We start from the raw sequence: 14,594 nt of genomic DNA on the forward strand, positions 1-14,594 counted from the left end.
CTGCGGAACAAGCCAGCGGAAATACTGGGCACTTAAGGTTGAGGCTTATCAGTTTGTTATAAGTAGCTTAAATATCCAACAGCGCTAGTATCAGTTTATGAGAAGTCACTGGACAACTATAGGAAGTGAATGAACAAGACCTGTTCGTTTCCGATGCCAACACGGATTACGGATTGAGTGATTTTCGGAAGATAGGCCTCCGCTGGATAGTGGATAGCCTACAAACTTCAGACGCTTGGCGTGGCGAGCCATGTTAGAATTTAGAGCATTTCGAGTTACATGGATAATCGTGCGACGTGAAAACGCGAGCTTGGAGCAGCCTGATGTTAGAGCCTTGAAGTAGGCTGGGGTGAGTAGGCTATAGCATAATCGATAGTTGTAGCTTACCCTTGCTCTGTGCAGTGACCTGAAAACGCTGGTGAACCAGGTGGCTGTAGCCCATGGACTGGATGTAGCTTTTGGATGGTTAGTAGTGAAAAGACCCAGCTCCATTACGTCTGCCTACCGAGGCTTTGCGACTCCGATAATTTTGCGAGTGACGTATGGATAAGGAGGCCGGCTTAAATACCCTGGCGGCGGAAGACAGGTGAGTTAATTGCTGTCAATCATCCTTAAGGGCTCCTCCCGAACTTTGTTTAGAAAACATCATGAAGGGCACAGACACTTCCCTGTCTTAACAAGAGATGTGCCCCTGTGACCAGCACAGCACCATCAACATCACAATTACACTGCAATTGCCTCACAATTACACTGCAGCAGCCACTAGTAGCAGAGACGGCTGATGAGCTGCTCTAAAGAATCTTTGCTAATAGGGTTTGGAACTGGACTATTAGAATTGAGTATTTTAATGCATATGTTTGTGGAGCAGCTCTTGTAAACAAATACTCTCTTTTTTGAATGTTAAGTTAAGACTACAGAACTAGACTACAAGAATAAAGAATAAAGATATGTTTATACTTAATGTAAAAAATGTTTTGCTATTTGGAATCAAAACAAGTCCAGCAATCAAGACCAACCTCAGTTGGACAGTGCTTGGGTTGAACACTGCTGTCTATTTCTGCTTCATAGGAGACTCCAACAGGCAGTATGCTTATCGGCCACTCACTGACACAAAAAGCTGATACTGGTTTCTTGTGGCTGTGATGGCTGTTTCGACTCGACTCTGATACTGATGACAACAGCTGAACATGTACTGTAACTGGGACATGTAACTGAAGCCGGCAGGAATGGAATTTTCTGCTTCACACGCTCCTCAGGACAATACACACACACACACACACACACACACACACACATACACATACATTCACAGTCTTGGCCAAGTCAAGTAACTTTAACTGTTGTCTGTCATTCATGAGTGTAAGCTTGAACTCTGAAATGAGGACATTTTGGGTTCAGGCAGAACTTTGCTCTCTGAAGCGTGTTCCGACTCAGCATGAGACAGTAAGACAGCGCAGTGCGCTCGCGGAGATAGAGCCTCAGTATTCAGTCCTCAGTCCTCAGTGATTGTCTCTGGGCTGGCTGGGATACTAATGAGAGTACGAGGCAAAATTTGACAGATGTCATTACGAGGAAACTAGAAAACGCTCTCATGAATTCTTAATTGGATGGCGGAAGAAGTGGCTGGGTTTCTTTAAGGCTAATCGAACCACACCACCGAGTCAAAAAGCTGAGACTGAACACTATGGAACAGGCTGAGGGTGTATGTGTCCTAGTTTGAAATCTAAGGGCATTAACCAAAAGCATGATACTGAAAAGCAAGTAGAAAATGCCTCAAACCCACTCACACACGCACGCACGCACACACACACACACACACGCACGCACACACACACACACACTTCTACAACCAATCTAAAAACAAAATGAACACAGTATAGTGTAGTCCACAAGCACATAGCAGACCCTCCATGCCTTTCTGCTGCCTCAGCTTCTCCTTCACTGCTGAGGTGGCTGCCTTCTGATATGAAGGATCCCATCCCATATGAAACTTCCTTTCACATATCCTCTGGAAATCTATCTGACACACACACACACACACACACACACACACACACACACACACACTCACACACACACACTCACACTCACGATAAGCTTTAGGCATATTCTTCACATTTCACCCGTCCTACATTACCAACCCTCCATATCCTCATTACCACTGAGGCTGAGAGGGTGTGAGCCCACGTGCCTAGCAGAGTCGTGTGTGTGTGTATGTGTTGTGTGTGTGTGTGTGTGTGCGAGGAGTGTGAGGAGGAGAGTCTACTCGAGTGGATAACTAGCATTGCTTATCCCCCTTGGCCTCATTTTCATCTGACAGCTTAGGATGTGATGGAAGGAAACACTCCAGCAGAAACTTATCAGATTCTCTCTCAAAGCTCAATTAAAAAGAGGGGCAGAAAAAGGAAATGTACACCACATATTCAGATTTAGACTATGCGGAAAGTCACACAAAGAGAGAGGGAAAGTGTATGTGTGTGTGTGTGTGTGTGTGTGTGTATGTTGAATGGGTGTGACTGTGTATTTGCGTAAGGGTGCACAGAATTTGAGGCAATGAGGTGTGGACAGAGATAAAGGGATGGAAAGATAAAAACTGATGCGGCGGGAAAAAAAGCAAAAGAGAGAATGAATGAATGAAAGAGACAGGCAGAGAAAGATTAATATCCAGACCAGCAGAAGCCGATTAGATGGAAATTGTGTGTGGCATCTGTCTGACGGTCACAGAAGAAGTCAGATGTGCATCAGAAGATGCATTTCACGCTGCTGGGCTCCCAATGCAGAGCATGTCAGGGCAAACAACACGCTGGAGTTGGCCCTCTCAGTCTGGAGTGATATCTCAGTGTCTCTGTTACTGTGGAAATCACACAGAATATCACTCTGAGATCCCAGTTCAGAGAAGTCATCACATTTGTTGTTTGCATACAAACAGACAGACAGACAGACAGAAAGACAGACAGACCAACACACACACACAGCCACGCAAAATGATTTATAAATGGGTTGAAATTAGCATCCATCATGCTGTAAAATGTGGAACGCCTTGTGCTTCTCTGAGGGGCTGTCATGTTAGTCTGCTTGTTGCCTTAGCACAGCCATCAGAGAAGCAATCAGACTGACAACACGTCAAGATGTACTTGTAAATGCTTCAGCAGCTCTCTACTGAGCTGGGACTCCACATTATATCACAAAGCCTGATGGAACTTGACTTCAGTTCACTAGTCTCTAATCAACAGCCTAACAAAGCAAAGGCTCCTAAACAGACTGTCAGCAAAAGCAGAAATGTTCTAAAAGTACATCTCAAGTGTAGTAATGAAATGTATAATATAAATATGTTATACATATCTATATATAAAAATATATTAGATCATATGAAATATGTACAATTAGGTATTATTTCATACTGCATCATGTACCAGTTGTAATGAAATACTGTACATACATAAATAAATCATTAAAAACGTGTGGAAATAGATGCTACCATTAAACTACTTCAGCCCACATTCCAAGTAAAACTAATTATTTCACATTTTCTTTAAATATTTACTTCGCTTTTAGATTATCTTATTCTGCCACTAAAATTGCCATATACTAATGTCACAAGTGATAGATAGATAGATAGATAGATACTTTATTGATCCCCAAGGGGAAATTCAAGGTCTCAGTAGCATACAGACATCACACACAACATGCACTTACAGCAGAAAGGGTAAATATAAGTAGAGATGCACCGATTGCAATTTTCTGGGCCGATACCGATTTTCCATAGAGTTTGACCTGCCGATACCGATTTTAGCCGATTCCGATTTCATTTCTTCTAACCATTTTACAGCACACACACACAAATAGTTATTTTCTATCTTTTCTTTGATAGAACATTTTAATATAGACGTGTAATCAACTTATCAATGATGAAATGGCTGTTAAAAAAAATGGAACCGGTGAGCAGACAGATTCTTTTTCAAGTCTAACTTCAGATGCAGTATCAAATTATGGATTAAGTTAAATTATGGAACACCCATTTTATGCTTCTCACATTCAATATCCAACTAAAGATTTAAGAACAATTTTCATGATACATTTGAACATACTACCATGTAACATATTTTCATATGCATTGATGAATTTATGGGAGGACGAGGGAAAAGTGGTAGCAGCCTAGGCTATCACGCAAACACAGGGGAGAAGTGCTAATAGCGATTAGGTGCTCCACCATATGAAAACAGTGCACGTCTGTTTTGCGGTGAAAAAATTAAATCCAAATTCAATGCATCAATTAGGCTATAGAAACTTTCACAGACGGCTGATTCAGTATTGCTTTTTTTAATTACATTTTTTAGTGTCATTTATTTTTAATTGTCATAATCAACACATTATCAATGTTGATTATTTCAGTTCAGTTCATCTTTAAGATAACATATGGAATGTTCAAAAGGAAGTCTTGTGGGGCCAACTATGATGCTGATAATGGAACTCTCTTGAAAGGGTCCATAGCTTCCTTCTACAGCCATCCACCAACCATACAACTGTGGTCAGTCACACACTCACAGTCCTGGCATAATGATACCCAACGGATTTACCATCCAGTTTGCAGTAGTAAGAAAACTACTCTATATACCAGCTTAGTTTTAAGCATTTATTATGCAATAGTATTATCATAAAATAATATTTGTAATAGTAAAAACATATACCAGTGTTATTTTATACATTCAATTGCAAAGTTGAGCAGTATTACACTCCTAATAGTAAAAGGGTTCATCAGTGGACATTTTGATCAACAGTGCCGAAGCAGTACAAACACAGCAGCCAGTAGCCTACTTTTTTTTTTTTTAAACCCACCTCCACCCCCCTCATTGGGGGACTTTTCCTTTCTTTCCATCTTTTTATTATGATTTATTTAAAAAATATGTTTTTTGGTGTCAAGTCAAGTCAAGTTTATTTTAGATAGCGCATTTCATACACAGGTACAAGCATAGAAGGGCAATATAGTCAAAGAATAGTTAAAAGGTAAAGATCATAATAAAAAGAAAACATAAAACACAAGGTTAAAAATAAAGAATAATTAACAAGCAAAAGCAAGTAGTAAAAAAGTAATAAAAGACAAGGTTGAATAATTATCAAGGCAGATTCAGAATTTGTAACTCGGCACAGTTAGCAGAAAGCATCTGAGAACAGTTTGGTCTTAAGTCTAGATTTAAAACTGGCTACAGTTGGGGCCTTTTTGATGTCATCCGAAAGTTGGTTCCAGAGCTGAACCGCATACAGTAGCAGCTACATTAAAAGCTGCTTCACCATGTTTAGTTCTAACAATAGGTTTTACTAACAGGTTTTTCACCTGGGACCTAAGAGGACGAGAAGGTGTGTACTGCTGAAGCACGTCTGACAGGTATTTAGGTCCTGCTCCATTTACTGATTTATATACAAGCAATAGTACTTTAAAGTTGATTCTGTGACTTACTGGAAGCCAGTGCAAGGATTTAAGAATTGGAGTAATGTGGTCAGTTCTTTTAGTTTTTGTTAGAATCCTAGCTGCTGCATTTTGTATCACCTGAAGCTGTTTAATAGTCTTTTTTAGAAGGCCTGTGAACAGTCCACTGCAGTAATCAATCCTGCTGGAGATAAATGCATGAATGAGTTTTTCTAAGTCATGTTTTGACATCAGCCCTCTGAGTTTGGCAATATTTTTGAGGTGGTAAAAAGCTGATTTAGTTATCCCTTTCATGTGGTTGTTGAAATTTAGATCACTGTCAATTAATACACCAAGATTTTTAACAGTATCCTTTGCCTTCAACTCTTTTGTGTCAAGGAGAGTGGCAACCCTAAGTCTTTCCTCCTTTTTACCAAATATAATTACTTCAGTTTTTTCTTTGTTCAGCTGAAGAAAATTTTGAGACATCCAGGTGTTGATTTGTTCTACATCTGCATAGCTATGATATGAAATCAAATTATTTTGGATGATTTGTCCAAGTGGGAGCATATAGAGGTTGAATAATAGTGGCCCCAAGATCGACCCCTGGGGAACACCACAGGTCAAGGACGTTAGTGTTGAGGTACAGTTTCCGATGGCAACAAAGAAGCCCCTTTCTTGTAGATATGATTTTAGCCAGCTGATAACTATGCCTGTAAATCCAACCCAGTGTTCTAGTCTGTGTAGTAAAATATTGTGATCAACAGTGTCAAATGCTGCACTAAGGTCCAGTAGCACTAGGACTGATGTTTTACCTGAATCTGTGTTGAGGCGTATGTCATTTGAAACTTTAATGAGGGCTGTTTCAGTGCTGTGATTTGCCCGAAAACCAGACTGAAAGTAATCAAAATACCTATTTGATGTTAGGAAGGTGGTTAATTGATTAAAGACTACTTTTTCAATAATTTTGCCAATAAAAGTCTGTTTTAGTTATCTGTTGAAGCTTGAAACAGATACAGGGTAGCCCTTACATATTTCCAAACAGAATACAATAAGTAAATAAATAAAAGAAAATCACTAGTAACAAAGGAAAAATATATAAAAGGGGAAAAAACAAACCAATGAAGAATGAAAAAAAGTCACTCCATCCAAACCAAACCCCAACCACATCCTCCCGACCGCCCTCAACCCCACCTCCAAACACAAATTCCTGAATCATACAACAACATGTTGGAATATTCATTCTTTTTTACCTCCTCCATCCTTCCACTTCCTTTATTTTACTCCATCTTTCTGCATAATGCACTTCCTTGGATTCATATATCATACAGTACATTCAATTTCACAGTAAACTTTAATGTGGTTTTTAAGTCTCCCTATACTTAATTCATGTATGTCTGTTGTTTTGAAGATTAAGATTTTCCCTAACAAAATAATGATGTTCTGAAGAGCGTGAGCTTCCGCTGAAAGATCACCCAGAAGCACTTTGAGAAGATCCAATTGCAATATTACATCATAACCCAATAACCACCTTTCCACTTCAATCCAAAACAAAGCAACTGGTGAGCAATACCAGAATAAATTATCTGTGGTCTCCTCCTCCTTACAGAATCGACAACTTGGTGTTGACTCCTTCCCCCAAATCCATAACTTTTTTTTTTCGCAGCTAAATACTTGTAGATTAATTTATATTGAAAATATCTTGCTCTTGTATCTATTGTTGTTCCATACAAAGTTGTGAAGACTTGCTTCCATGATATTGGTATGTCTTGCATTCTTTCCCAACTGCCGGTGTTGGTAGTGTAGGATCAGGTAAGTAAACTGTGACACAATCAGTGTATTTACAAGCGTTGTTTTACCAAAGATGGTCACTTTATTTCCATGCCAGGGCTGTGGAATTTTAGAGAGCTTTTTTAATTTGATGTTAAAGTTAAGATTGGCTATTTCTTTCATATTCTCTGGTATATGGATACCTAATACATCAATGTCCCCATCAGTCCATTTCACTGGCATTTCACATGGTAGTGTGAAATTTGAACTTTTAGTGAACCTAATCTCATTATATGACATTTTCCATAATTAGGCTTCAATCCAGATATTTTTGTAAAGTGATCCATATCACTTATGAGGTTTTGCAAGGATGTTATATCTGGTCTGATCATGAAGGTTGTATCATCTGCATACATTAATAGTTTTGAATTTATGCCATTTAATTGTAAACCTCTGATGTTTTCATTAGATCGTATTCTTTGTGCCAATATTTCAATGGCTATGATGAATAAATACGGAGATAGAGGGCATCCTTGTTTCACCCCTCTTTCCAGAGTGATAGGTTTTGAAAGGTATCCATTATTAATCACTTAACTGGTAGCTCCCTTATACATTACTTTAACCCATATTATAGAATCTCCAAAGCCGAAATACCTTAAACATCTATTAATAAATTCCCACTTCACTTTATCAATGCTTTTTCAAAATCTGCAATAAAAACAAAACCTTGGCTCCTGCTAGTGCTGGGCGGTATGACCAAAAATGTATATCACGGTATTTTTCAAAATTCTTACGGTTTCACGGTATATGACGGTATTTTTTTACCATGCATAATCAGATGTTCACAGCATTTTCTACAGGTTGAGAGAGGAATTGCGCAGTACATTGACTAAGGATGGTCTATTTTACTGTCATGATGTAGAATAACTCCACACTAGTGGTAATTCAGTTTTGCATGGCCCCAGAAAATGATGCTGTTTACAAAGAGCCACTCATGATTCTAATGAAGAATCTAATCAGAATGCAAAGACAATTGCAGTTAAAATACAGAACTTTTACTGTGCAAATTTCACAAACATCTTATATAAAACCAATACAATACTCTGTCAAATAGGCCTATCAGAAATGTATTGTTATTGTGTGGTTTACATGACGTTAATGGTAGGCTAACGTTAACTTCATGTGGATGTGGATGTCTTGTTAGCCTGCCATGAGCTTCGGTTCGGTTCGCTAGGCAAAACAAAAAAGTTCGTTTTGGTGCACTGATGACAGTCAGGATCATTTTTAACTAGCCAGCTAGTATTGCTCAGTGCACGTCTATAACATGCTTTACTTGCTACCTGGATAATTTCAGCGAATATTCTTAAGGTGAGATGAATGATAAGATCATTAAACTTCACTGTGTTCGGTGGGTTGCTAACTAACGACATCACCTACTAGCCAGCTAGTTACAGCTGTTGAACAATCTCAATAGAATTGTTGTGACGGTAGGCTAAATCCTTTTCAATGCAGTATCCCTTAACGTTTTTCCTTAACTAAAGAAACAATTTAAGGTATTATTCTGTGCAACACCCTTAAATAAACCCCTTACCTAAGGACAAAATTAAGCCTTAGGGGTCATACTTCAGGGGAAAAACTTTAGGTGTTTTGTGTTTACCCTCACTATGCCTCGCAGTGGCACCATGCGTGCGTGTGAAAAAAGTCCCATCTGAAACACTGTCGCGCGGTGCAGCGTTCCAAACGTTGTGTAATCAAATACACCGGTATGGCGGTATATTAAAAATTCATATCATAACGAAAATATACACCGGTATACGGTGTGAACCGGTATACCGCCCAGCACTAGCTCCTGCCTTTTCTTCTACATCATAATGTTCAATTATTTCCAGTAACTGCCTTATACTATTTGATATATTCCTTCCCTCTATAAACCCTTTTCGATCGTGATGTATTAATGGTGGTAAAATCTTTTTAATCCTAGTTGCTATACATTTAGCTAAAATCTTAGAATCATAACTCTGTAGTGTAAGAGGTCTCCAATTCCTTAAGTGCACTGGGTCCTGATATTTGCCACTTGGTTCTTGTTTTAGCAACAGGGAGATTGCGCTTTCTCTTTGTGTACCTGTAAGTACAGTATACCTTCCTCATATGAGAAATGAAAACAATCCAGTTAAAAGTGTTCGTAAAAAAATTGATACACCTCAATTGGGATACCATCTAGGCCAGGTGTTTTCCTTTTTTTAAAAGACATGATCAAAGAGTAAAGTAGCCTACTTTATATCAACCTCCTAAGCTGAGCCCACGGAGCACAGTGAATCAAATGTAATCAGCCAAGCACATCTACCCAGCCCAACAGACCCCTTTAGAAGGCTGCTGCTCAGAAGGCTGGTAAATGTCATAGGCAATAGGCATACCTAAAGCTCAAATAAATCAATGGTCTGTCATGTGCAAAAATAATTCAATCAAAAAGCCGTTTTTGTGCCGTGTAAGGTCACACAGGAAAAACAGTGTGTCGGTCACGTCCTCACATGGCTGATTAACAGAAGTGGAAGTGTGTGTGTTTCGGGTGGGGGGTGGTGGTGGTGACAGTGACAGGCAGAGGCAGAGGCAAGAATCTTCCAGAAAACCCTGTCCTGTTCCTCGTTTGATGAGATTATTCTGCGCTGGAGTCAGCAGCATCCCCCTGTGAGCGCAGACAAACAGCCTCTGCTCAGTCCCATCGCTGAAGCTGCACTGTCTGGAGCGACACATCCGTGAGCTTCACACAGAGCATGGCAATTTCAAATGAACACCATACCCTCATGAGGAAAGCCTCCTCAGTTCAGCACAAACCACTGGTTTCATAAGCTAAGCATGTCCTAGCATTTCAAAAATGTGAGTGTGATTTGATTGGCTGCTGAACTCAAAAGAGACTCATTTGAAGACGGGAATAAATACATTTTTATGCTGATATATTGTACAAATGGCTTTAGGGGTAGAGATAGGTGGGAATACAGATTGTTAATGGTGGGTAATATCATGGAAATAAGAAAAGTGATACAAAAAAGTGTAATGTGACACTTTAATGTGCTAAAATACGGGCACATAAACTATAATAACTCTTAATGTGGAGTCAGGCTGAGCTGCCACAGGTGTTTTCACATCTCTGTGTCTCTGTGTGTGTGTGTGAGCGCTCCAGTCGGGAGGAGGCATCCGGCTTCCTGCTGCTCCCAAATTAGCAGCAGAGGCAGCACCCCTTAGCCTCCGTCTCCTCCTAGCTTACTCCTCACTCACCAGCTCCCCACAGCTCCGGGCTCCCTTCCCTCTCTCTCACACACACACACAGCATGTAACCTGCGTTGTGTTTCACCACGCGGCTCAGCCCTGCACTCGCCCAGACTCAGAGTCCAGGCTGCTAGTTCTCCCACTAGCACGTTTCTTAAGGCGCGTCTTTGTCAAGTATCAATGCAGGTGGATGAGCGAATCATTTTGAGGTCATGTTACTCAACCTCTAAACACACCACGGGAAAGGCTTAGCCCCTGTGTCTTCCTGCAATGCCAACCCTTAAAACTGACCGGACATCTTCAGATGGTGATCAGCCAATCTGGGAGGTAAACACATGACATGTATAAAGGTGGTGTTTAATCTTAAGAGAGACAGCATAGCACTACACAGCCAGAGACACTATGTTATGTCAGACAGGACTAAAGAAACCTCACATGTACAAGAGAAAGGAGGTGTCACGATATGGCAGAAATCAATACAGGATAAATAAGGGTCCAGGGGGTCAATACACACAAAAGCAATGCGGAGACAAAGCGTGCAGCAGCGGTGACATGCTCTCTGTCCCTGAGGAGGATGTGGATGGACGGCATAAGGACCCTTGTAATGGTCGTCCTCCGCCACAGATACACTAATTTCGCTTTATGCACGGTAGGCTCTTTAGAACTTCCGCAACAATGTAGGCCAGTTCATTCATTTCCGGTGGAATGTTAGCAACAGCCGTGGCGGCATCTTTGAATGTGTATGAGGTAGCGTATACGATCAGGACAGTACATTTGTGAGAGGATACGATCAGGACAGGACAGTAAATATATATTATAGTAGTGAAATATAGTAGTTTAGTATAGTTGTAGGCCTGTAGTTATTTCATAGCAGTAGGCCTAATAAAGTGATGAGTAAGTCATATAAATTTCAGCGTCGTGAGGGGACAGCTGAGCACTGTTGTGTCCCTCTGTGTTCGTCGTCAGCGAAATTTAATTCGTCGTTGAGCTTCCATACTTTCCCCTCCGACCATCAACAACGTCAAACATGGATTGCGAAGATCAGAAGAGAAAAGTTTGTGATCTCTCACCACACTCGTGTGTGCAGTCGACACTTTGTGTCAGAGGACGTCGTCGAGCCGGCGGCTGAAGGGGGCAGAAGGAGGCTAAAGCAGGTGCTGTTCCTGTCTTGTTTCCCTGGAATAACTTCTCTCTCGGGAAAGTGAGACAAGGGGTACAGGAGCGGATCGGAACCAGACAGGAGAGGATGGAGACCGACAAAGTTGCTGGCCCTCTTTGTGCCAGCGATCATGATTATTGTTCAAGGCCGGACCCTGCGTTTGTGGACTTGGTGGTCACTGAGAATGAGAGTCTTCGGGATGAAGTTGTCCAGCTGCAGAGCAGATGTCACTCACGCAACGTTTCGGGTTACAGCGATTTGGTGGCTCGGACACAGACATTCGTTTTTACACAAGGTATGTAAACCTATCTTTTTTCGTAATTTAATAGGCTATACTAATACCTGCGAAACTATAGTGTTATGTCTGTTTAATTCAGAAATGCATAATGTAGCATTTGTTTTCCTGTATGCACGTACATTTGTCTAAGTTACAGCTTTAATGAACATAGCCTACACTATGTAGCATAAAACTGAAATGACAGAATGGCTGTTGATGATTAGCATTTGCACAGGCGTAGCCTATGTATGATCATTCACAACGCTGCATGACAGCTCAATATGTAGGCTACAGTAACAGTTAGACCTACAGCTAGCAAGCAGAAGCATACAACTTATAGCTAACTGAATGGGAAATGTTGTTCTCATACGTAATTTATAAGACTACTGTTGTAGACTATGGTGAACAAATAATGCCTATGCAGACAATTGCAGGTTATATCCTACCTCAGGTTCACCTCTAACCATATGTAGGCTTGTGAGCATGGTACAATTGTAGATTTAATAAAAGCTTCCTACTTATGTTATTTACAGATTTTCATCTTATGACCACCTGATGCGGTTTTGGTAAGTCATCGAACCATCACTGCAGTACATGGTTCGAGTGACCAGAACAAGAGCTGCAGATGGTGACTCAAGGCAAAGTACAACCATGGTACAGACACAGTCTTTACAGCCAGTAGATGAACTGTTCCTCTTCCTGAACTACCTTGCCCTGGGACTGAAGCAGAAAGACCTGGCTGACCGGTATGGGGTACATCAGTCTACTGTAAGCAGGATCATTCAGACGTGGAGCAATTTTTTGTTTTGTGTTATTGGCTCACAGCGAATTTGGATGCCCCAAAGCAGGATCATTCAGACGTGGAGCAATTTTTTGTTTTGTGTTATTGGCTCACAGCGAATTTGGATGCCCCAAAACAAAATCAGTGATCACCTTCCTCTCCTTTACTCCAGAAAGTTTATTCCAGTTACAAGTCCCATTGTACATTGAAGGGGATGATTGGCATGGCCCCTCATGGTGCTGTAACCTTTGTTTCTCCCCTCTTTGCTGGCTCAGTCAGTGACAAGCAGATCCTTGTGGAGTCAGGACTATGTAAACTGCTCAGGCCGGATATGGCAATCATGGTGGACAGAGGCTTCCTGGTGGATGACTGTGTGCCTTGTAAAGTGTACAGGCCTGCATTCCTAGCCGGAAGACCTCAGATGCCAGCAAACGAGGTCAGGGAGACCCAGTCTATCGCACGCCTTAGGGTGCATGTTGAGCGGCTAATTCGTCGGTTGAAGGAGCACAAATTCTTTGACACAGCTATCCCCCTAAACATGTTTGGTAATATTAACCAGCTCTATGTAGTAGCATGCCTTCTGTTAAATTACCAAAATGGTCCACTTGTAAAAGCCTGGTCTAAGTAGAGGTGTCAAGAAAGGAACTGTGCATATAGGCTATTGCTCACACACACACACACACACAGAAATGACACATCCATAAACCTTGACCATCTCTCCACTTCTCATTTTCTCTCTTAAACATACACACACATATGCAGTCAGATGCACGATAACACACACACACACACACACCCATGCACAAACACACACAACACAAGCACAATCAGATGCACACTCACAAAAACACACACATACACACACACACACACACACCCATGCACAAACACACACAACACAAGCACAATCAGATGCACACTCACAAACACACACAACACAAGCACAATCAGATGTACACTCACAAAAACACACACACACAGCACAAGCACAATCAGATGCACACTCACACACACACACACACACACACCCATGCACAAACACACAAAACATAAGCACAATCAGATGCACACTCACACTCACACACACACACACAGACACACACGCCGCATACCACCAAGCATATGCCTGCATGTCAGCATGCACGCCCAGAGAGAGTGCCTCCTTTGATGGATGTCAAATGGCACACAAAACAGCAAAACAGCTGAACACAGGAAACATGTAATAGATCCACAGTGTCACGTTTAGATGCAACACTGCCCCCCCCCCCCCCCCCCCACACACACACACACACACACAACAGCAGATGAGAAGCACATTCCTCAGCGTTCCTGTCCAGCCCTGTTTCAAATTTACATTTCAAATCAGGAGGCGCATGTGGGACTGAGGGACAGAGCTCAAGAGGGACTGTGGAAACCCAGGCAGAGGAGCAGGGGATTCACCTCATTCGGGCTACGCTTTGAAGGAGGGTAATGAGCACATATAAACTGTCTGTCACACTCTCTCTCTCTCTCTCTCACACACACACACACACACACACACACAACCTGATGCACGCTCACACTCACTCACACACACACACACACACGCAGGTGCATGTCACTAGCGTTCAGTTCATAACCCTGAGAGGCTCCAATGCAACAAGAAAAATGTGTGTGTATTTGTGTTAGCATATGTGGATTGAGAGATAAGCGCAAACAGAGCAACAGAGTCGGCGTATCAGTTATCTGTAAAGCCGATTACAGATGCAGAAGCCAGGACCTCGTCGGCCCAACCCTACCCAACCTAACCCAGCCCAGCCCAGCCCAGCCCAGCCCTGCTGCGGCAGCCGGAGGTGCTGATTCTGATACACGCTCTCTTGCTCCTGCTACTGGGAATCAGCCTCTGGGCAGCTCTAGGAATAAACTACTACATGCACACACACACACGCACACACACACA

General features: G+C 41.6%; 1 protein-coding gene across 2 annotated transcripts in view; it reads right to left on the reverse strand.

Annotated features, from left to right (window-relative positions):
- The window catches only part of LOC121705935 (alpha-1,6-mannosylglycoprotein 6-beta-N-acetylglucosaminyltransferase B-like), a 90,167-nt gene that overhangs the window by 69,378 nt on the left and 6,195 nt on the right, over positions 1-14,594 (reverse strand). Inside the window, exon 1 of one of the 2 annotated variants that reach the window (XM_042087305.1) lies at positions 388-663. The exons of the other annotated variant lie outside the window; for it this stretch is intronic. Coding sequence (XP_041943239.1) covers positions 388-442 — 55 coding nt within the window. The 5' untranslated portion in view covers positions 443-663. Of the gene's footprint in view, positions 1-387; positions 664-14,594 lie in introns of those variants that run through there. 2 annotated transcript variants of the gene reach the window in all.

This window comes from Alosa sapidissima, chromosome 3 (genome assembly GCF_018492685.1).
Source record: "Alosa sapidissima isolate fAloSap1 chromosome 3, fAloSap1.pri, whole genome shotgun sequence".
NCBI lineage: Eukaryota > Metazoa > Chordata > Actinopteri > Clupeiformes > Clupeidae > Alosa > Alosa sapidissima.